The sequence below is a fragment of the Pecten maximus genome, chromosome 13, assembly GCF_902652985.1.
Source record: "Pecten maximus chromosome 13, xPecMax1.1, whole genome shotgun sequence".
Lineage (NCBI taxonomy): Eukaryota > Metazoa > Mollusca > Bivalvia > Pectinida > Pectinidae > Pecten > Pecten maximus.
In genome coordinates, this window is record NC_047027.1 from 34,294,530 (window position 1) to 34,319,628 (window position 25,099).

At 35.8% G+C, this 25,099-nt stretch overlaps 1 protein-coding gene across 2 annotated transcripts; it reads left to right on the plus strand.

Annotated features, from left to right (window-relative positions):
• Positions 1-193: 193 nt before the first annotated feature.
• Positions 194-19,890, plus strand: LOC117340975 (ATP-dependent RNA helicase cgh-1-like). 2 transcript variants are annotated; one of them, XM_033902763.1, is made up of 11 exons: positions 194-231; positions 825-1,052; positions 1,662-1,722; positions 2,115-2,349; positions 3,398-3,541; positions 3,813-3,907; positions 4,351-4,473; positions 8,762-8,890; positions 9,524-9,704; positions 10,394-10,547; positions 11,163-19,890. In XM_033902763.1, exons 2-11 carry the CDS (start codon positions 964-966, stop codon positions 11,317-11,319), a joined length of 1,368 nt encoding a protein of 455 aa, XP_033758654.1. In that variant the 5' UTR covers positions 194-231; positions 825-963; the 3' UTR covers positions 11,320-19,890. The 2 variants fall into 2 exon arrangements, with proteins under 2 accessions (XP_033758654.1, XP_033758655.1); XM_033902764.1 differs by lacking the exon at positions 194-231 and adding an exon at positions 232-247.
• Positions 19,891-25,099: the final 5,209 nt, after the last annotated feature.

Consider the following 25,099-nt stretch of genomic DNA (forward strand, 5'->3'; position numbering starts at 1 on the left):
GTCAAAGGTTAATAAACAAAAAAAGTGTACACATAAATAAATTACGAAATTATTACGTATGAAATTATCACAGATTTTCACTTGTGTGTTTTAAATAATATTAATTTGCTATTAACGACCGCGTTGTGTGTTTTAAACGTACCTTTGTTAATAAACATATTCAACAGAAGGGAAATGTTACGGCGTCTTCAGCGCCCCCTACCGATTCCGGCCATTTTGGATATTGCGGCGGTAGGTTTGTTGATAGGTATATAATCGACTAACATCACACTCATTAATCGCCCTATAATATTTATTATGCATCGGTTGTGTTCTTCTTATGTGTTTCATTATGATGTGCCCATAATTTATTTTTTTAGTATCCCCGGTACCTACGAAAATCGAATGTAAAGTTCAACTTTCCTCTATTGTTTTGATTATACAGGTTTTGAATTTGAACTATTTGGGTTGTCTTGTTCACAACTTCATATTGCTGTCTCGAGTTTTTCCTCTCCCATGCTAATTAGGTATATGTTTTATTTTCAGTTCTATGTATCATTTTTAAGCTGTGTTAGTTAATATAATAAAAATCCGAGCAAACGGTTCAAATGGATTGTAACAGGGGAGGTAATGCTGATCACGGTACCTCTCCTGAGATTGCGTGCAATATTAACTAAATATTCATGTCAGATCTGTAACATAAGGCCTGATTATCACTGTATTAGTTTGTAACTTTATAAATTATCATTTTGATATACAACTACCGCAGTTTGTTTTTGTAAATGCAACCGTCAGTAAGACTATCTGAAGTTAAATCTGAACATATTTGTTTACATTTTTTTCAGATTCTGCAGATTTTCTTCAAATCAACACATGAAATTGAATTTGCATATTACGTACCGTGTCCGTTGTAAAACGAGTCAACCCTGTTGAATATTATTGAGGTTTCCTCATCATTTTTATATTGAATGACATTTTTGCGACATGGCAACTGCCAAAGTTGATCAAAACTCGAGTAATCATCACTCCATTCCAATGGATGGTATGAAGTCTGGCAACAGTGATGGTAATAGGTAAGAATTGCAAATACACAATGCTATTTCATCTAGTTAAATTGATAATTACGATCTTGTTTTTTGGGGGGGGGGGGGGGGGGGTTATTGGCCCTATTCCCAATTGAAATTATTTCGTATTGAAGCCAAATTCCCAAAATTTGCAGTTTACTCCTGGAAGAAATCTTCGCTCATTCAAGGATTTCGCTACCATAGAATCTGGGTCTGTTTAAAAGGATCCATTCCCCTAAAGAAAATTCCTTATTTGCCACTGATTAAGAACAATAGTTTGTTTGAATATCTCTTTCCTCTGTTCTCCAAATTTCACATTTTGTCGCATAACAATTCCCAATATTAAATGGACCCAGACGTAAAATTGTAGGAAAATACCTGAAATTCAACAATATCATTCCCAAAATCAGTGAAATAAAGTCCTTTGATAATATATTTGATCACAAAGTATATCGCCCCAAAAGCTTTCAACAGCTAGGAACTTGCTTGAAAAGGCTGGATTCTAGTCTTGATTTTGCGGGACATTTCATTTGATGATTTCAGTGTGCCCAATATAAAACATTTTGACTGTTTATTGCCCAAATTTTGTTTCTCTCAGTTTATATTCTTGATTTTCAGTGACCAAGGATGGAAGAGTAAATTGAATCTTCCACCTAAAGATACCCGTTTAAAGACAACAGTGAGTATGAATACAGAATAGGAAAAGGTTTTGAAAAATAAATACATGAGATATCCATAGACATTTTTCAGACGATAAATGTATAGGTATTTTCCAGTAAAAATATACATGGATGAATAGTTTGACCTTTCCCTTGTACCAAGAGTAGGTCACTCATTATTTCTTTGAAGACTTATACACATGTATTTCGACCTTTTGTCAAGTCAAAGAGGGAATACAATTTATTAAAAGCTCGCAAATTTGTATTGATCATTATCCTGTACTTCATGACATACCTGATCCTGCCTTATTTGCATTAAAAAGCCAACAGATATGAAATTAGTTAAAGTGTTATAGACTTATTTGTAGCTGGCTTATAATATGTCATTTAACCTTTTCTTGTCAATTTATAGGATGTTACAAACACTAAAGGAAACGAGTTCGAGGACTTTTGTCTCAAGAGAGAACTCCTTATGGGTATTTTTGAAAAAGGCTGGGAACAACCATCACCCATTCAGGAGGCTAGCATCCCTATTGCCCTTACAGGGCGTGATATTTTAGCTCGAGCTAAGAATGGTACTGGAAAGACTGGAGCCTATACTATCCCAATCATAGAGAGATGTGACCCCACTCGCAACGAGGTACAAGGTATGTCGAAAATAGTTCTTGCAGCCTTACATTATAAAAGATATGGCTGCCAGCTCTTGACCTATAATTCACAAGCACATCTGTCAGGCAAGTGTAATTAAATCACTTCATCAGATCCAGAGAGTTACATGTCCCCTAGCCAGGGTCTATTGGATGCTATTCTGAAGTTCTTGAGAATTATTGTTAGTGTTTTACTTACAAAAAAAACATAAGATGTCTTGGTAGTTGATAAAGGAACATTAAAATCTGCCTGCTGGCTGGTACTCCAAATTTTCGTTTAAATCCAGCGTGTCCCATTATGTACAGCTGTATCTGATTCACACATCAAGACTATCAATGCAATCACAAACATTCAATGTCGACGGTATGTGAAAAAAAGAATACACAAGATAAAAATCATTCAAGAATTAAAATTGTCTGAAGAAAAACCAATTTTATGTCTAGGCGAAGACTTCCCGATCATTCCATTAGCCGACTGCTACTGTCAAGAATCCTTTATTTTGATTGGCTGATGACGACTCACAGATCTAGGTTATTTCCTTACTTGAATAATGTTTCTGTAGTTCATTAAAAGTGCAATCATCGCTACAGATCGTATGGCATACACCAATCATGTTTGAGGGAAAACAATTAATCTTTGTAAAACGTATATTAACCCATTGTACCAATATAAGGATAATTTGATTGGGCACGCTGTAAATCTAATCCTAGTTCATTAACTGTGTTGTCCTCTGAGTTCATCATATATTTCTCTTTTTCTACAGCATTGTGAAGGAAAAATCAAAAACCCAATTTCTTTTTGATTGCTTGAATGATTAAGTGACTTGAAACTGGAGGTATACCCCATTAATGATGAATACACAATTTCAGTTCTGCTTCTGAAAGCATTGATGATAATATGTTCTGATGAGATGGGGAAACATTTGAAGTCAGTCACAGTCTATTATCGGTCTGATCACCAGAAAAAGGATTAATTAAAGCAAACTGTTAATAGTGACTTTTTACGGTCTGGTTTAGGAAATTAACGAGATGTTTTATTTTGTTACAGCCCTTGTAATAGTACCCACCCGAGAGTTGGCTCTACAGACCAGTCAGATATGTATTGAAATAAGTAAACACATAGGATGTAAAGTGATGGTCACAACAGGAGGCACAAACCTAAAGGACGACATTATGAGATTATATGAACCAGGTGAGCGATAGAACAGTTAATCGCAGGGCTTTTTGGGGCCGTTAATGGGCCCCATTCCCAATTGAATTTATTTCATATTTTAGTCAAATTCCCAAGATTTGTAGTTTACTCCTGAAAAAGTCTTTCCCAAGTCTTTCCCAATTCACCAATTTTCTTCCCAAAATGACAGAAATTCTGAAATAGTCCAAATATAAAATTTTAGCAAGCTTGGATTTCTGGAGATATAATGAAGACATATATGATATTGATATGGCGTTACTTTTGTTTTCAGTTCACATTATCATAGCCACACCAGGCAGAATTCTAGACTTGATGAACAAACGATTAGTAAAGATTGGAAAGTGTGGCATGCTGGTTCTGGATGAGGTTTGTACAGTTGTTAAAAATGAATCTCATGAATCTTTGATTAAATGGAACTTCATAGGAAGTCATTGGTTCCTGTGGTCTGAGAGTATTGCCATGTTTGATTTTATCTACTGTTTCCAATTCTAAAAAAAAGACTTAATGTCATGTCCAGTTCTAATATTGCACTTGCCTTCAATATGTATCATTTCCTGGGAGACATTTTTCATGTTAATAAGTTTGAATTGGGAAATTTGAGTTTAGTGGGGAGTGATGTCAATCAATATAACTAATAGAAATATCTGTTCCAGGCGGACAAACTGCTGATTTTGAGTTTAATGGCGAGTGATGTCAGTCAATATTATAACAAATAAAAATATCTGTTCCAGGCGGACAAACTGCTGATTTTGAGTTTAATGGCGAGTGATGTCAGTCAATATTATAACAAATAAAAATATCTGTTCCAGGCGGACAAACTGCTGTCTCAGGATTTTAAGGGGATGTTGGACAATATAATCAGCCATCTACCCAACAATAGACAGATACTCCTGTACTCTGCTACCTTTCCCCTCAGCGTTGAGCAGTTTATGGTGGGTATCTAATGTTGTGTTGTAATTCAGTCTGGAATGTAATCTAAATATCAATGTTGTGTGTTACTTTAAAAAAGTGTTCAAGAAATTATGGTTTTAATATTGAATCCTTAAAACTTAACTGTTGATTCCCCTATCAGTTTATTCCCATATGAATGATGAATACCAATTTTCAGTTCTGCTTCTGAAGTTCTTGATGATTTTAGTTCTGATGATATGGGAATTGTTTGATAAGGTGAAAGTAATTTACAATACTAGACAATATATGCACAGGACCAATTATTACTAAAAAACAGATAATACTGGCTAAAAAAGGCCACCATGGACAATTTATAATTGAAATTGTCAGTGTACAGTCTGGACAGTTGAATTCAGTAAAAGCTTTCACAGAGGGGGATGTTAGGCTTCATCCCATCTGTCTGTCAGTTCGTCCACATTATTTTCTGCACTTTCCTCAGCCATGCTTCAAGGTATGTTTGTAAAAGGTTGTACATGTAACTTCAGTATTAGTTGCTACCTAGATCAAATCTTCAGAGTTTTTGGGTCAAGGTCACTGTTACTATTTTCAGCGGGACTGGTGTGGGATTAGCAATACCCAGCATGCTTGTAAAACTAAACTTAAAACCTGTCGGTTAATATTTATTTCTAAATTTCATCAGGTTTCAGGGTATACCATCCTTCAGAGTATGATGAACACAACATCTTCAGTTCTGCTTCTGACTTTATTGATGATTCTGGTTCTGAGTCTGTTGGCGATTTACAACAGTGTTAAACGATTTGATACTAGGGATAGAACAGACCTAGACATGTAAAAAAAATTGAATTTGTGTATTATTTTGGTTTTAGAGAATTACTTATAAGGTCCTATCTGCCTACTCAAGGCTAGTTTAAAGAATGTACACATACATTTCCACATTTCAAATCAGATTTTTCAATTTGGAATTAATTGAGTTTTTCATGATATAAGGCATACAGTAAAAATGGACTCTTAAGTTGATTTGGTTAAGTATTTTCAACCTGTGTTCTATACTTTTCATGGGACCCTCAACATACATTGACGTTTCTGGTTTACAGAAGTCACCAGTAGGTGGTACTCCCCCCCCCGTACATTTCTAAACATCACATTGTTTGTTACGGCTGATAAGGGTATTTACCACGTAAAGCAATACTACGGCTGATAAGGGTATTTACCACGTAAAGCAATACTCCATAAATTGGGAACTCTCGCAAAATTGACTGACGTTAAAAGAATTTTCCCTGATATGATGAACACAACATTTTCAGTTCTGCTTCTGAAGTTCTTGATGATTCTTGTTCTGATGATATGGGAATTGTTGATAAGTTGAGAGTATTTCACATAATGTAGACTACAATACTTAACAATATACACAGGATCAACTATTAGTAAAAACCAGATGATATTATCTAAGGCCACCAAGGACAATTTATAATTGACATGGTCAGTATACAGACTGGAAAGTTGAATTCAGTAAAGGCTGAAACATTTAATACAAATTTGAAACTGCATTGACATCTGGTCAGGCCGATTGATAATAAAGAGATTTGTCTCTGAAAGTATTTTGCAAAGAGGTAATAGTACTACAGTAGATTTTTAGCAAGTAAGGAGTCACTAGTATTTAATAAACAATAGCATACATATACAAACTCCAGAAATTAACACCATGGAGATTTGTCACACAAGTTGCTAACTGAGCAATAAACCTAATTTATAAATTGAATCGGGGTTTCGGGGTACACCGTCCTTCAGAGTATGATGAACACAACATCTTCAGTTCTGCTTCTGACTTTATTGATGATTCTGGTTCTGAGTCTGTCGGAGACTTGATCTTTGTTACAAGAATTGATGCTATGAGTAGAATAGACATAACGGTGAAAGAATATATATATATATATATTGCATATAATTCTGATTTTAAGAGAATTGATTATAAGATCCTATCTGCCCAAACAAGACTAGTATAATGAACGAACATATATATTTCCATATTTCGAATGAAATTTTTAAATTGTAAAATAAAAGATCAAATATAAAAGTTTTCCATGATGTAAGGCCTACAGCAAAAATGGGTTCTTTATTTAGTTGATAGGGCTGGGTATTTTCTTCGACTGTACTATCCTTTTCTTGGGACCTTCAACATATGTTGATATTTACTGGTTTACAGAAATCGCAAGCAGGTGGTACTCTCTCAAACATTTCTAACTATTACATTGTTTGTTATTTGCCACTTTAAGGCAATACTATATACATATACATGTTTGAATTGTAAATTCTCACAAAATTCAGTTACGTTATAAAATTTTCCCTGATATGATGAACACAACATTTTCAGTTCTGCTTCTGAAGTTCTTGATGATTCTTGTTCTGATGATATTGGAATGTTTTACGGGTCTGTATTATATATTATATGTTATATGTGCTGAATGATACCTTTACATTTATGACAGTTGTTACCTCTTGTTTACAAAATTATTGTGATATAAACCATGGTAGTTGGTGACAAAGTCGTATAGTCCTACTATAATATAATAATAATAACCAATACATGTCTCTTAATATCTGTTTCTGAGCAGTATACTTTACAATCCAATTAATGTTAATGTAATTGAGAATTATCTGACGTGAAATCCGCCGTAAATTTGTCTCCCGTTGATAGTGATGAACACACCTTTATTCAGTTCTGCTTCTGAACATAATGATGATTCTTGTTCTGATGATACGGGGACATTATCAATAAGGAAGTAACCTGTTTTAATTTAGAATTCTCTAGCTTTAAATATGACAGGTTTTAGGGTATCTGTAAACTTCACATTGAATATTCATTTCTGAAAGATGCAAGATAATCTATTTTAACATTCACAAATCTAACTAACTCTAGGATTTGTTCAGTTATAAAATATTAATATTTTTATGCTCCGTCATGAAATGGGGGGGGGGGGGCATATACTATAGTGTTACTTATGTCCATCCTGTTCCGTCCTGTCCTGACGCAATGTAACTAGCTAACTAGCTAATCTCTGGAAGTCCTAATGTGATCCTCCCCAAATTGTGTTTCTTGGTGTTAAGTAGCAGCAGAGGGCATTTATATCTTAGACATTTTCAAGTTTTTTTTGTTTTTTTATTATTCCTTAAAATTCGTTTGGTATTCCTTGTGTTATTAAGTCAATATTGATACAACTCTATAAATAATATCTGTTTCTCAGCTAATCCCATTCATGTTATATCTTAGGTAATTGAGAGTTATCTGACTTGACATCCAGCGTAACTTTGTCTCCCGTTGATAGTGATGAACACACCTTTATTCAGTTCTGCTTCTGAACAAAATGATGATTCTTGTTCTGATGTTACGGAGACATTATCATTAAGGAAGTAACCAGATTAAATTTTAGAATGTTCAATCTTTTAATACAGGTGTCTAGTTTGATTGGTCAACAACACTAACTATAATTCTCAGCCAATCAATAACCTTATTCTGTTCCACAGTCGATGCATCGTCTGATCTTCAAGTGTTACAACTTGTTGATAAAGTAAAAGTAGGGGCTAATATTGTTTTCTATAAAATACTAAACAGAAGTAGATTCCTGTGCTTTAAATATGATAGGTTTCTGTAAACTTGACACTAGATATTCAATTGTGTAGGACGCAAGAAATTTTCTCATAATGTTCACAATTTCTAAAAAAATAATTGTTGAAATTGAAAAAAAAGTCTAGATATTAATATAACTAAGAAAACCACTTCCCTTTAACAGGTTTATCTGTAGCTCTAATGTACGATTATCTTTGTTACTCATCTATTGTAGAATATGAAAAATAATGATTTTGATATTTTGTTATGGAAATGCTATTCCCAGATATGATGAACACAATATTTTCAGTTCTGCTTCTGATAGCTTTGATGATGCTTGTTCTGATGTGGGATGACTACTTCAAAACAGACTTTAAAACAAAAAATTAAAAAATATTATAGATGAAAAGGACAATAACTTACTTGCTTTGAGATTTCTTCAACACCAAGTAAATTAGATTTGAAATATTCACTATAAGGTAGTGTTTGGAGCTGGTAATTTTCCAATACTTGGACTAAAAGACAGAAGATATGGGAAATTTGAGAAACAAAACAAATATCTACTGTGAGATCAGTTATTCAGCTGTTGACATGCGATTATTTACCAATTATGCATTTTCCTTTTGATAATATTTACATATTTTCTGTTCTCTTCTGAAACTAATAATAACTTAGAAAATTCTTTAAAACAAATGTATTCACAGAGGAAGCACCTTGACAGTCCCTATGAAATCAATTTGATGGATGAGCTGACATTGAAGGGAGTTACACAGTATTATGCTTTTGTCCAGGAGAAACAGAAGGTCCACTGTCTCAACACATTGTTCTCAAAGGTGAGTGACACTTACAGGTAGGATAGGGCGGCCATATTTGGTGCATTAAGTTAATGTATATTGTAAATCCTGACTTAATCTCCAATTGGCTTATTATGTATGAAAACATTGTTGAGATTTATATGTATGTTTTTGAAGATATATAAAATATACACATATATATATACAATATAATGTTTTTCAAATAATTGACTAGAAATACAGAATTATTTAACATACACCAGGTACAGTAGTACAACTGAATGGCAGATGTCATTCTGGGTTTAAAGTTCTGTTGTAGCGATATTTTCTGACAAAGTTTTGACTTCTTCGATGGATATCACATCTTCTGCTGAATTCTGAATGAGCTACAGTTCTTGAAACTTCTGCAAACGCTATAAGAATATGGTGCAAGCAGATGAGCTATGCTTGTAGACTTGAGATATTAGTATCAACTACCAATTATAGTTTCACAGGAACTTGATGACTGAACACAAATACATGTAATGATTCTTAATGCTATGTCATGTGTTTTCATGATTTTATGCATGTTGCCCACTTTAATTTCATTTTATTAAGTAATATGCATGGGTGGGGAGATCTTGATGGCCATGTCCTTGTTTTACTTTCAATTACTTTTCTGTTTCTTTTCAGTTACAAATCAACCAGTCTATTATCTTTTGTAACTCCACAAATCGTGTAGAACTTCTTGCCAAAAAGATCACAGAACTTGGTTACTCCTGTTTCTACATCCATGCTAAGATGAACCAGCAGCACAGAAACCGAGTGTTTCACGACTTCAGACAAGGACTCTGTAGGAATCTTGTATGTTCAGGTAAGGTTTCAGGCTAAAAGGACTCTGTAGGAATCTTGTATGTTCAGGTAAGGTTTCAGGCTAAAAGGACTCTGTAGGAATCTTGTATGTTCAGGTAAGGTTTCAGGCAAATCTTGAAATTTTGTGCCTAGTTAAGTCCCTGTACGATGTATGAAGACTTCAGGAACGTTGCATGTTCAGTTTATAAGATTTCTGGCTAATATTGATAGTTTGTGCTTTATAGTGAAGCTCCTGTATGTTGTGCAATGGCTTTAGAACCTTTATTTAAATCCAACAGCTTAGTGAAATTTAAAGCAGTGTACCTGCGCAAGTTAATTTGCTCCGAAAAGTATTTACCAAGCAGTGCTATTCCAGAAATATATAGCGTGACACATTTTTGTCATCACAAGCTGAACAATATGATCATCATTTTTCTTACCTTGCTCCCTATATAAAACATATATCAAGAATAGTATTTGGAGGTGAATGCTATCATTTTTAAGATCCCTTCATGAACTAATATTATAGATATATATGTATAGTTGACATGTCAATGGAACACAAGTTTTTAATCAGGATATTATGAGAATGTTCATGGTTATAACTGGCTATTAATATTTGGCCGAGACTTACAATTTTCTAATCATCCCTTGTTCATAAGTTTTGTTCAGTTTATAGCTCAACCTTTTAATTATGATTTTCTTGTTCAGATTTGTTCACGAGGGGAATTGACATCCAGGCGGTGAACGTTGTCATTAACTTTGACTTCCCCAAGCATTCAGAAACATACCTCCACAGGATCGGTAGATCTGGTCGATACGGCCACCTTGGAGTCGCCATCAACCTCATCACTTACGATGACAGGTGGGTAGCAGCTAATCCCAACTCAGCACATTTTGATGGTTTATATGAACCAAGATGTCTCATTTAATATGATGTTGATGTATTTACAATTTATGTGCTCCAATATTGAGCAGATCTTGTCAATTTTTCATTGCAATTACTAAGTCTTGTAGTAGCAGGGATAACTCTGGAGGGGGCCATGGGGCCATTTGCCCCATATTTTCCAAAATGGCCCACCAAAACTCACAATTTTCTATGTTTTGGCCCATACGATTTCTGAAATCTTGTCAAAATGGCCCATAATCTTTGGGTCCAGAGTGAACCCTGTAGTAGATTGGTAATTATTTTCTTTAGAGGGATTTATAATAGAGGTATTCCAAAGGCAACTTGAGCCGATTGATGAAACATTTGCCACTCATTAACTAAACAACTATAAAATTTGCTAATTTCACTTATTGTTGTGTACTGTCGTCTGTTTTTGACGGTAAAACATAGCACAAAGCATGACTGGTACTGCAAAAGGAGGTATTATTGTGGATAACGTTCCTGTAAATATTATTTAAAATGCAGAGTTATATCCCCTCTTCTAATACCAGTCTATACTTCTGTTAAACCTTGTATTTATTGGTGTTGTAGGTTTTCGTTACACAGAATTGAGAGTGAGCTGGGCACAGAGATCAAACCAATCCCAAAGAATATAGACAAATCCTTGTATGTGGCCGAGTTCCACCAGGAAAGGGACGACGACGATGACGTCCCACGGAACTCGAACGGGGCTAAAGGCGGGCAGTGACCACCCCCACAGTTATCTGACCAACATTTCCCCAGGTCACCAACATGCTTTGAACTGTAGTACAGACAGCTATGTTTTCCTGGCAGATGAATCATAATGGCAGATTTATTTAAAAAGTTATTTTGAGCTGATATTATCGGCTCATTCATGAAGAAGATAACTTGCAGGAAGTCGGTGTTTTCTAAGTTTCAGCTGACTTTCGACTGGCAGACATTAGTTGTTTTCAAATGTGTACATGTCGGCCTACTAGGTATGGTGTACTGTAGGGACGCCTTACCACACTGGATTCCATCCCTATAATACTGTATGTGCTTAATGAGGATGGTATTTTTGTCCAAAAAAGTAGTGCTCATTTCAAAATGTGTCCAGACAAAAGAATTTCTTGATTTCTCTGTTGTCTAGATGAATAAGTGCTCCTAGATTTTTGTCTACATTTATGTTCTCAGTGCTTTGTCTGGAAATGTCTTTTTAGCATCATGTTATATGCTCAGTTTTAAGCAGTTGTGAACCCCAGAAACCACAAACAAATCTGAACGAATAATCTAGAAATTTTGTTGAAAATGGAGGTAAAAATATTAACTTTGCACCTCGTGGGTATCAACTGCAATGCCTAGTAAACATTTTAAAGAGAAACGGAATGCTGAAACCAAACAATAATTACAAGAATTGTGAGAAAGGGGTTGTAGCTTGTTGTTGGCCATTTTTGGCTTATCGGGGAGACAATGAGACAAAATACTGAGGATATGATGTTGATAACGGGGGAAAAGATTGTATAATTATTGTTTATGATTTTGTACAGTTATAGGCAGGTCAGACCTATCTGCCTGTTTTGGAAGCTGCTTAGTAGCAACCATCATATCAATATTTGTCCAGATAGGACAATTGTTTTGTTAAGTGAACATTCTGTCAGTGACGATTTGTTGCTGGTCTGTTCAATCAGAGCCAGCTCATTCAATGTAGAACCCCTTCCACTACTGCCAACTCATATCACCAACATAGAAACCATGACTGTATGTGTTCAGTGTGAGAGCGAGAGAGCAAGATGTATGAATGTATCGAAGCAGAATTTGTGATACATTGGTTTGAAATGTGTCGGAAGATCAGAAATAATTCTGAGTTATATATTAACTAAAACAGAAAAAAATTTGCATAAAAACAATCCAGTAGATCTGTGTTGCCCAGAGCATTCGAGAATATGCGTGTTTTCACACACCACTATTATATAAATTTTACCAAAAATCCAGATTTGCAACTTTCCATCTAATGGGCTTCACCACCTTGATAGGTTTTAATGGTCCTGTAATATGGATATTTCAAAGAAAATCTCCAGATTTTCTTGGTATATTTGACAAAAAGTGTTGATTTTACTGCAAGATAAATACAAGCACACATTTTACTGATCTATTCAGAAGAATTTTGAACATAAATCTGATACCTTATATAAATCTTACATTTTGATTATATCTCCCGGATTTAAAAACAGATGAGGAAAAACTAGAGATATGTTTGCAAGTCAATAGCCACGTTGTACTAGTTAATTTTACCAACTGATCATGTTTTTGCAAATGGTGTTTTATAGAGGGAGATGGATTTTGTTCATGCTATGCTTAAGTAGTATTAAAAGTGATTATTTATAGTTCCATTTTCTATACAAGGACTAATTTAATGTTCATTTTTAAATTCAGTAAATTTGACTACAATATTGTATTTTGAAAATCCTCACAAAGTAATTAATATAAAACGTGTCAGAAAATGATTTTGTGCTCAAGATTTTAATTTCCTGCATGATGTAGACTTGTTTAGATTTCTTGGCCATCCTCCACTTTATTCCTAATGTATCGGGCTTTGGATCAGATAATGTATCGGGAAGGAGAGGTGTACATATGTATCTATACACTGCAGTAAGGAAAGGACATGTTATCGAGTTAAATTTACAGTCCTCGTAGAAATATATCCCCAGATACAGTCTCCCTCTAAAAAATTGATGGTCCATTTTCATGTTTGAGGAGGAAGTTTTTTTCGCCAGATTTTGGATGACGTGATACAGTTTTATTGAAACGTTCAGATTCTAGTGTATGGCCATATATGTATTCTATTTGACTGCTTGGAATTATTATTACACAAATATTTTTTTTACACTTCGGAGATGATTTTAAAACAAAAACATGGCAGCTATTTTCATGTAGATATACTGGAATCTAAATAGCAACAAAACCCAATGCTAAGTAGGGTTCTTTAAAAAGTAATTTAGCAAAAAATGAAAAGTTAAGTTTATATCGTCCGACACAATTTCTGAGATTTATTTATACAATCAAACCATGCTGTATTATAAGGTAAGCTGAAGATTTGTGATGGGAATGTGTTGGCATTGTGGGAGAGTGTGTCATGCGTCTGTACATAAGTCATCACACAACTTAATCATTGCAGATTGCCTCAGAGTTATATTTATACATTATCATCTGGAAATAATTATAATATGCAACGACTGATGGTATTCTAGACATAATGGTCGTTGATATGGAGAAGTGTGAAGAACCTGCTGGCAAACATCTTAACACAGCTTCGTTTGTCTGGAGTGTAGCCAGCATTGTTAATGTGCCAGTCAGGCTGATGTTTTGTCGAAAACCGTTTAAGCTGTTCTAGGAAATCTGTTCTTCTTAAAGGAAGAAGGAAGCAAGTGTTGGTGTTTTCTCCATAAACAGTTTAGCCATTAAAAGCTTTGGAAAAATCAGGAGCCACGTCAAAGTTGTTCAAATCAGAAAATTTCAGTTGATAGAAACAAAAGAAAAATAGCCAAGTGGGTTGTCTTTGATTACTGGTTACCGGAAGTGGACAATGAGAGGTTTTCCAGCGATTTATGGTGATTTGGACACAGGACTGGACAGACAATGGAGTATAATTAAATTTTCATCAATAACTTCACAAAAGATTTGTGTTCTACATTGAAGCAGGGAGTCTGCGCTGGCTCGGAGTTGTCGAGGGTCTTACCCAACAACCTCCTAGCTTGTCCTATGGGAAGTCCAGATAGAGACTGGCATTAAATGTTTATAGGCAGCTTACACACCCAGGAATCCTCCGCCTGGATCTGCCCGCACTAAAGGTCACCAGGATTGTCTTCTTGTAACCCATATTGACAAGGTCATACGTCAAGTGGGTCCTTACTGAAGAGTAGATAGCCATTATTGACCTTTGACATGGATGCCAAAACTAAACTACACAGAATACATTGATGTAAAAAAAAAATAGTTTCCCATTTGGGAGATTGTTCTGTGCTCAGATGAAAAAAAGCAGGGATATGTTTGAAGTGTGATTGTGTTATGTAGTTATGTAAGAGTTTGATGTTAGATTTGATAGTATGTTAATTTGGAGTATATGTTAATTACAGCTGTGCAGGAGTGAGTGTGGGGTTAGATATGATACTGTGTTAATTACGAGTATAAGCTAATTACAGTTGTACTGGTGCGAGTGCGTTGCTGGATTTGATATTGTGCTAATTATGAGTATTGGCTAATTACAGTTGTACTGGTGTGAGTGTGGTTAGATTTGATAGTGTTCTAATTGAGATTATTAGCTAATTACAGTTGTGCAGCAGTGAGTGTGGTTAGATTTGAAATTGTGCTTATTACAAGTACATGTATTAGTTAATTACAGAGTATAGTGTGTGGTTAGAATTGATTGTTGGCTAATTACGAGTATTAGCTAATTACGGAGGCGAGTGTGTGGTTAGAATTGATTGTGGGCTAATTACGAGTATTAGCTAATTACGGAGGTGAGTGTTTGATGCAACAATTTAGTGGTGTGTGCACATGTAACTGATATTCTGCTGCTCTGCAGAAAATATATTGTGTTGGATCTGTTCTATAAGATTGACTTGAATCAAGAATGTAGCGATTTTTTTTTTTTTTAATCTTTCTTTCACTTATATTCGTGTCAATCGAAAATAGGTCAGAGGTTATATTAAAGAAGGGTGGGATACTATCATACATGATTAAGATATTTATTTTTATTAAGTTATCAATTTGTAAAGAAACGGTTTATAAAACCTTTAAAACACTATTGAGTTTTCTAATTTTCGTTTGGTTCAGAGGATACTGAATCCTTTTTAACTAATAAGGAAGTAAACCAAGTTTTAATATATGGACTGAAATTCTTTTTAAGCTTGTAAGGAGACATTAATAGGAGAGGGGAGGCACGTCAGTATTTTGATTATTGGAACAGGGTGATTTTTAAAAAGTTTCGTTTTCATAGGAAAGGCAGGAAACTTAAGAAATTCAAATGTGCCCACCTTACTAAGCTCGTAAACAAAATACACAGCTAGACCGGCATATACGTGATCGGATGTCAATGTTGATCCTTCATTTGATATTTTAAGATTCTCTTGTTTGAGTTTTCCCTATATTTCTTTAGGTAGAGGACACGAACGATAAAGTTGTTAAAACATTTGACTTGTTGGTGAGTGTGACTCGAGTGTATACTGTGGAATATCTAGTGACAGCTCTTAACAGAATATCTTAATTTTAACACAAATCTGCTTAAAAAGTTTGAAATATACTGTGTGTTATAAACAGGTTTTTCTTCGCACTTCAAAGTAAGATATCACCAGGAAATTCTTTCTAACCAACTACCTGCTGTCACCTGCTAATTGAGGTTTACGCAGAACTAAGTTGTCTTGAGAAATATCTTTTCAAATGTGTTAGGCTATATTTTTTCTGCTCACGTATTCCCATGCTTTGATTTTATAAATAGACAACAGAACAGGTGCTTTCAGTGCTTTCCAAGTGGTATAAACAGATGCAAGGCGACTATGAAATCTTGTTACAGAATTACACAAACAATGGCTGTTAAGTAATATTAGCTAGCAAGTCAACAGGTATGGATATCATTAAACTCAACAGTCCAGTGACTTATTGTGAAATAATCTACGTTGATAACATCCTAGTCACATAAATATTTGTTCCACCCAAAGCGTAGCACCATTATCCATTCGGTGTATCCAGAACAGGTTTAAAGGCAATTATAAATAAATACTAAGCTTTAAAGAAAGTCATGATAAACATAATGCTTTAGAGCCAGTAGAAGGATCTTCTGTATATTGGGGTTGGAAGGGATACTTATGGTGTTGGTTTGAAGCTAGTTGGAGAATCATTTACTCGTATCGGCCTGAAAAAGTATTGTTTGGTCAGGGTGGTTTTGGCTTTTAATGTCGCTATTTTCTGTGTGACAGATGAATAATTTCAGAAATATCCCGACATCACTGCCACTGATCTTATGGTTTAGGTGAAGCTAGCAAGCCAGGAGTGTTTCAGACATCCGGCCTCGTTCTGTTGTCTTGTAAAATCTTCAGCCTTAAAACAGTCGCTTCATTATAATTTGCTGTACAATCAACTAGAAGGTTGTGTCAAATATTGCTGCAAAAATGAGTTTTCATTAGGAATAAGCTGCTAAAATATAGGGAAGGGATTTTCTTAATGAGGATAGGGGTTAAAATAAATCTGAAGAAAAATGATGATGAAGGTGTGTGTTAGTAGTGACGAACTAGTCATAGGTTATCAGACTTATACGTCTGTAAGCATTATGTAACAGACTTTGCACTGTTTGTACTGTTCCATTTAGAGTGACTGGTGCAATTTACATTGCAAAGAACGTCTTGTTGATTGTATTTCAACTTTATTTATTGCTGTTGTACAATTGATGTGCAATTTTTTGTTTAGTAGTGATATTTTACCCCTGCTGTGACAAATCAAAGAATTCCACCCTGTTAATCTAATAATAGAACATGATCTCGGCCAATACCAAGTCAGTATTTTGGATGTATGGATCAGTGCTTGTAGAAGTTCTATAACTGATACATAGGCCAAAACAAAATTGTTCCCTGGTTTGTCATAGCACTTGGGACCAACTATTGTTAAATCTCCAATGTGCAAGTACCTATTTCTATGATTTGAATGTGTATTTTGAGAAGAGTGAGTTGAAAATGATTGTTTCTGTATACAACACAGCTTTATTTAGTTCTGTACCTTTTTCAATAGTTGGAGATTTTACATTGTGTAGAGATGATGCCCTCGGTAAAACTGAGCCCATCTTTTTGCCGTGCGGACCAAACACCTTGCCAAGTTACGACGTAGGTTGTTCAAAGGCTTTGTACTGATGAGTTTACGGAGAATGTGCTGGTTATGCTTGTTTATGTAGACAAGGCAACAACTCCTACACGTGAGACACCTTACTCTGAATCGTCCTATAACAAGGTCAGTACTAGGCTTATTTGGTAACCATGGAAACGCCAATTTATAAGATAGGAAGCGATGATTAATCAGTAGGGCAAGTACACACAAAATGTGTCTTGTTCTTTTTTGTGCTTTTCAAAATGGATATCATTATACTTATTTCTGGAATCATTTAGGCCTTTGAGCTGAATCTTGTTGGCAGACTAAGGTTGTTAGCATGGTGTTTGGTCTAAACTGAAGCCTTCCTTACCCACAATGTCACACAGTGGATTCTACTCTGGGACCTGGTCATTTGTGTTTGTGGGTAGAGAAGGTCACCTTTTTTTTCCCCAAGATTTATAATCTTCTCGTACTGGCAAAATCAAACCTTAAAACAGCCACGGTGTTCAAGAGACCAGTTGGTGTGTAGCGGTATCAAAATGTAAAATTGGAATTAATCACTGTTTCAAAAGGTCCAAGAGACCTGTAGGTCTTAGATAACATCAAGTGGCTAATGTAGTCACTGGGTTTTTTAGGGTTTGAGTTTTGCATGAACAAAAGATCTGTTTTGAAGAAATTTTCAGCTTCAAAACTGATACAATGTCACTATTATTGTGTAAAAGTAGCATGACATGGATGGAGTCCTGCTTCCAGAGATACACTGGTGGGGAATTGTCTCCGCACCAGGGTTCCTCAAACTACTGTCCGCATGTACAAAAGCATTCTCAAAAATTATAAATTGTGCAAAATTACAATAATGTGAAGATTTTTCCACTGCACAATTTCAAACTGGTAAATCAATCAAGAAAACTTTTCCCCACCACGGGTTATAGCCGCGTACTTGCAGATAGTAGTTATATAAATATTAGCATTTCTCTTTCAATGTATTGCACAACCATCTGTGACTACTAAATGGGCAGTATGTTCAAAGTGAAATACTTTACATTCCAATCTACATATATCTGTACCTTTGGTCCAAGTACTGGATTAAATGTCTGGAGATGTAGTGAGGTAATGTATACTTGGTAACGAAATGTTTCTGTAGAGGGACATTTGATTACCTCCATCTGTACAGCGGTCGGCCAAGGTTGCGTAGTAAGAACTGGAATCCTTGGCCGGCTGCTGTAGTCCTCCCAGATGGCTCTTGTGTTGGTTACCATCATCACGCCCTTGTATAAGCTCCCTGAAAATGTTAAGTGCCTGATCCAGACGGTACTGGAATAGTTGAGGATCAGGAAAAGCGAAACTTCACTTATGAGGGAATAATGAGTATATTAAATGACTTTTGGGGGTGTACAATAGTTGATGATTTCTCAGACTTTTGTTTGGGAATGAACTTGTAACACTTCCTTTAAGTTGGTGTGTATTGTTACTACAATCAAGGGAAGCTGATGTGGTACTCCAAGTACTGTTTTGTCAGAACAGCATGGAGGCTTGATGGTTGGAGAATCTTGTTTTATTTGAAACAATCTTGTTTTTAAATCTTGATAATGATTTGTATCATTATTTAAGTAAAGATTTGTAATTTTTCACACGTAATGTACAGAAATACATTATGACATACATATTAAAGATCTACCACCGAAGTTTGTATTGGAGTCATTGTGAGAAATTGAGGTTACTTCATGTTTGATGTTTGTGTTGCACATGCATATCATGTAAATCTTCAGGACTAGAAAGCGAAGGAACATTGTATTGCTTCAAACAAAACAAATTTTCTTTTTCCAATTTCAATCAAAGACAGTATTTTCTAAAGTTACATGTGTACTTTGAAAATGCTGTCTTTTTAAGAACAAAGATAAACAGACATCTTTTTGATGATATGTACCATGATTTTTATGTTTGAAATAATTCATTGTTATATTTTTATTCCGTTTTTTTGAGAAAATCTACATTAAGAAAGTTGAAATATTATGGAAATGTTATCAGCGATATTGTTGTCAAATTAAATGTATTATTATTTTGTAGTGAATTTCCAATTCTGATTATGTTTTTTAGATTTAATAAATTTTGATTTTATAGCAAATATATCAACACTACAGTTTCAATAACATTCCTTAATTATTAAAAGTCCCGAAAGAAATGTTATTTTGCATGAAAATCAATTTTATATGAATTAGAAATTTTGAAGAAAAAAAACTGTTTACACTATCCTCAACACATTGAAACATGTACTATCCACCACAGCCATCACACGGTACGAACCGTTGCAGCTGCCGCACGGTACGGTCGATTACAGCCACCGCACGGTACGGTCAGTTAATGTTACAGCTTGTACAGTGTGACTGGCGCGTGTTTCAGTGTCAGCATTGTTAGTGCCTTATTGTGTTATTCCATGGTACATGATTATTAAATAAGTGAAATCTGATATTACGACGTTTGTTTTGTTGTCAAGGTAACAGTTGTTAAATGTGTAGCTCACTTGCACCAATGGAGAAGTTGGTTTGAACCCTGTCCAGTGTCTGCCATCCTTCCATCTGCATATGTTTGCTTTTCTCTTTACAGAAAGAGCATCAAATACATGTTGTTAAAAACATCTCTGGTATAAAAACCTGGATTTTTAGGTCACCTGAGGCTAAGACGTGTTCATTGTCTGTTCGTAAACAATTGATATTTCCAACTTTTCAATAACCAGAAGGCCTAGAGACCAGATATTGTATATATAGCATGCTGGGGTGAAAGGCTATCAAGATTGTTCAAATGAATGAACTTAACCTTTAAATTAAGGTCACAGGGGTCAAATATCCTGAAATCTTCTCATAAGCTATAACCTAGGTGAGCTTATGCCAAACCATGGCGGCCGTCAACAATTACCTTGTGAACACGATATATTGAGTTAATATCAACCAAATTTGATGAAACTTTTATGTAGTCGGATATAATCAAGATCTCAGATGAGTTCAGAAATATAAATTATTTGACAGTAACTTAGTTATTGCCCTTTGTATAATTTTTTTTTTTGGGGGGGGGGGGGGGGGGGGGTCACCTGGGCTGAAAGGTAATTCTTTCGCTGCCACGGCTAAATCCTCGGTTTTCACTAAATTGCCACGATTTCATCAGCTTTGAAATATCTCCTATTATGACGTCACTGTTCTATGACGTCATCAGTTAATGCATAGAGTCGGTTACTCTCCTCCATGACGTCAAGTATCAAGCAATGAGTTTGTATAGTGTACAATTCAAAACCATTAGATAAATAAATTCCAGATACTACGGAAGTCATGTCATATCTCTATGGAAACCTGACACGAATGGTAAATTGTTCTAATTGCAAATGTGATTATTTTCTTGAAAAAATGCTATAAATAAAGATAGTAAATGATCACGTAATAGGATTTTTCGTGGTTATTTTGTCAACAACAAAAAAACAGTGATGTTGTCTTCGCCTTGTAAACGAAATATTTAGACTTGGGAATCTTTTTTTAATTACAATTGTCATGCCATCTTGCATATCACTTTCAGGCGTGATCTCGATTATGTAGAGATTGAGACACTGTTTGAACATTGGCATAGTCAATTATAGATATTAAATGATTCGATGACGTAATACATTTAAGGATTGAATAATGTTATGTTGAGGTGTATGGGGGTACAATGTATAAACCTCAATAGGTCTTGAGACAAATTGTATGAACTGCGAAGAAGCAGTTCATAATAAATTTGTCTCAAGACCTATTGAGGTTTATATCCCCATACACCTCAACATAACTTTATAACAAAAAAAAACTGGGGTGTACTCTGAATAAACCGCAAAGCGGTTTATGAAAAGAGTACACCCCAGTTTTTTGTGTTATTGCTCAATAACGTTTGCTATGCAACGCCAGTTTTGATTGGTTTAAAACCATGTATTATTTTCCAATAACCCTCGCTCGTGCCAATAATACACGGTCGGGAGTCACGGCTGTAACAATTTTATATATCTAATATTCACCCATATTATAAAAGGATACCATAGCCGAGTGGGCTAATGGGTTAGTCTTTCAATATATATATATATATATATATTTTTATCACGACGCGAGTTCGAATCTTACGGAGGCCCCCCCCCCCCCTTTTTTTTTTTTCTCTTTTTAGCTCACCTGGCCGGTGAGCTTATGGCATGGCGCAGCGTCCGTCGTCCGTCCGTCAACTTTTCCTTTAAATCGCTACTAGTCCTAAACTACTCAGTGGGTTTTGACCAAATTTGGTCTGAAGCATCCTTGGGTGAAGGGGAACCAATTTTGTATAAACGGTGGGTCTGGCCCCCCAGGGGCCTTAGGGGCGGGGCCCAATAGGGGAAATATAGCAAATTCTTTAAAATCCTTCTTCTTCTGTAGAAATGAAGGGATTTGATTCATATTTGGTCTGAAACATCCTTGGGTGAAGGGGAACCAATTTTGTATAAACGGTGGGTCTGGCCCCCCAGGGGCCTTAGGGGCGGGGCCCAATATGGGAAATATAGCAAATTCTTTAAAATCCTTCTTCTTCTGTAGAAATGAAGGGATTTGATTCATATTTGGTCTGAAGCATCCTTGGGTGAAGGGGAACCAATTTTATATAAACGGTGGGTCTGGCCCCCCCCAAGGGCCTTAGGGGCGGGGCCCAATAGGGGAAATATAGCAAATTCTATAGAATCCTTCTTCTTCTGTAGAAATGAAGGGATTTGATTCATATTTGGTCTGAAGCATCCTTGGGTGAAGGGGAACCAATTTTGTATAAACGGTGGGTCTGGCCCCCCAGGACCTTAGGAGCGGGGCCCAATAGGGGAAATATAGCAAATTCTTTAAAATCCTTCTTCTTCTGTAGAAATGAAGGGATTTGATCCATATTTGGTCTGAAGCATCCTTGGGTGAAGGGGAACCAATTTTATATAAACGGTTGGTCTGGCCCCCCAGGGACCTTAGGGGCGGGCCCCAATAGGGGAAATATAGCAAATTCTTTAAAATCCTTCTTCTTCTGTAGAAATGAAGGGATTTGATTCATATTTGGTCTGAAGCATCCTTGGGTGAAGGGGAACCAATTTTGTATAAACGGTGGGTCTGGCCTCCCAGGGGCCTGAGGGGCGGGGCCCAATAGGGGAAATAAAGCAAATTCTTTGAAATCCTTCTTTGTTCCGTAGGAATAAAAGGATTTGATCCATATTTGGTCTGAAACATCCTTGGGTGAAGAGGAACCAATTTTGTATAAACGGTTGGTCTGGCCCCCAATGGCCTGACAGGCGGGGCCCAATAGGGGAAATAGGGTTAATCCTTTAAATTGCTACTAGTTATAAAGTTATAAATGAATTTAAACCAAATTTGGTCAGGAACATTCTTGGGAGAAGAGGAACAGAGTTTGTATAAATTTTTACTCTGAATCCCCAGGGGCCTGAGGGACGGGGCCAGATAGGGGAAATAAAGATTAGTCTTTAAATCGCTTCTCGTCAAAGTTTTTAATGGATTTTAACTAGATTTGGTCAGGAACATCCTTGGGGGAAGGGGAACAGAGTTTGTATAAATTTTTACTCTGAACCCCCAGGGGCCTGAGGGGCCGGGCCCAATAGGGGAAATAGGGTTAATCTTTTAAATCACTACTAGTCATAAAGTTATGAATGAATTAGAATCAAATTTGGTCAGGAACATCCTTGGGAGAAGGGGGAACAGAGTTTGTATAAATTTTTACTCTGAACCCCCAGGGGCCTGAGGGGCGGGGCCAGATAGGGGAAATAGAGATTAGTCTTTAAATTGCTACTAGTCATAAAGTTATAAATGAATTTAAACCAAATTTGGTCAGGAACATTCTTGGGAGAAGGGGAACAGAGTTTGTATAAATTTTTACTCTGAATCCCCAGGGGCCTGAGGGACGGGGCCAAATAGGGGAAATAGAGATTAGTCTTTAAATCGCTACAAGTCATAAAGTTATGAATGAATTAGAACCAAATTTGGTCAGGAACATCCTAGGGGGAGGGGAACAGAGTTTGTATAAATTTTACTCTGAACCCCCAGGGGCCTGAGGGGCGAAGTCTAAGAGGGGAAATAGGTGTTAATCCTTTAAATTGCTACTAGTCGTAAAGTTATGAATGAATTTGAACCAAATTTGGTCAGGAATATCCTTGGGAGAAGGGGAACCGTGTTTGTATAAATTTTTACTCTGAACCCCCAGGGGCATTAGGGGCGGGGCCCAAAAAGGAAAATAGGGGTTTATCCTATGAATCGCTATTTATCATAAAGTTATGTATGGATTTGAACCAAATTTGGTCTGGAATATCCTTGGGGGAAGAGGGGAAAGAAAGTTTATGTAAATATTGGCTCTGACCCCCAAGGGGCCTGAAGGGTGGGGCCAAATAGGGGAAATAGAGATCTGTCTTTATATCGCTCCTAGTCATAAAGTTTTAAATGGATTTGAACCCAATTTGGTCAGAAACATCCTTGGTGAAAAGGGGAACAGATTTTGCATAAATGGTTACTGTGACCCTCCATCCCATAACTATGTATAACATCGTTGGACATTAAGGGATAAACACAATTCTGATGTAAAAATAGGCCCAAGAGTCTTTCCCCACCTTAAGGGACTTAGTTTCTTCGAACACAATTAGGTTGTAAAAATAATCCATAGGGTCTTTCAGTCCCTTAGAGAGTATGTGTATTAACAATTTGAACATGAACATTATTTTGACATTTGGTCAAAACCAACCAGGTGAGCGATACAGGCCCCATGGGCCTCTTGTTTTTCTTTATTTTCAAAATCAATGCCATATGATAGATGCTCTTTATCGTAGTACTGTATTGCCTGTATATTTCATCAACAAATAATGCAATACTCAAGAAATAAATTACAAGGTTTTCTCGGGGTTTCTTTGCCGTTTTTCTATTAGAAAGAGGTCGATCTCAGAACTAAACAGTACATGGTAGAATAGAAATAATCAACTTTGACTCGTGTATTATTGCAGGATATACAGCTTGGACTCGGATATTTTGCAATTTTGATTAATATCTCAGGCCTGCGGCCTTCGTTATTAATTTAATTGCAAAATATCCTCGTCCTCGTTGTATATCCTGCAATAATACACGAATCATCGTTAATTATTTCTTAAATTAACAACGGTAAGAAACAGTTTCATTAAGTTAAACATATTTATTTTGCTCCAGATATTTAAAAACACATCGATAAATACAAAATCCCGTGAACAACGATTACTCCGCTGACGTCACAGTCATTATTTATGTTATGAGATGATAATTTTTTGAGCCAATGAAAATGCTTGTTACAAGCAAAATTAAATTATGATCGATTCAATCGTAATTATTTAGGCCGCCTTGTCGATTTATTTCCTCAGCGTTAACGTTAGGCTTACGTCACAGGCACTTGATTTACATTGTAAACACTAACATGCCGAAAGACAACTAGGCTAGGCATATGCATACTAGGAAACAAGTGCCTGTCGATCAGTTACGTCCCAGCTTTTTATGGAGGCGTTTACGCCTGCCATATTACAATCACCTACGAGTTGTGACGTCACAATCTCTCACTTTCATTTTCGTTATATTTCCTTTCACAGTTCATTTTGTAGTTTCTTTCGGTTCATATATGATGTAGTTGAACTATATATACATTTATGA

Bases quoted from the DNA above. Each gene is read 5' to 3' on its own strand.
- LOC117340975 (XM_033902763.1), top strand. From the start codon at position 964: ATGGCAACTGCCAAAGTTGATCAAAACTCGAGTAATCATCACTCCATT. The intron at 1,053-1,661 runs GTAAGAATTGCA...CTTGATTTTCAG, and splicing joins GGCAACAGTGATGGTAATAG to TGACCAAGGATGGAAGAGTA. The intron at 1,723-2,114 runs GTGAGTATGAAT...GTCAATTTATAG, and splicing joins ATACCCGTTTAAAGACAACA to GATGTTACAAACACTAAAGG.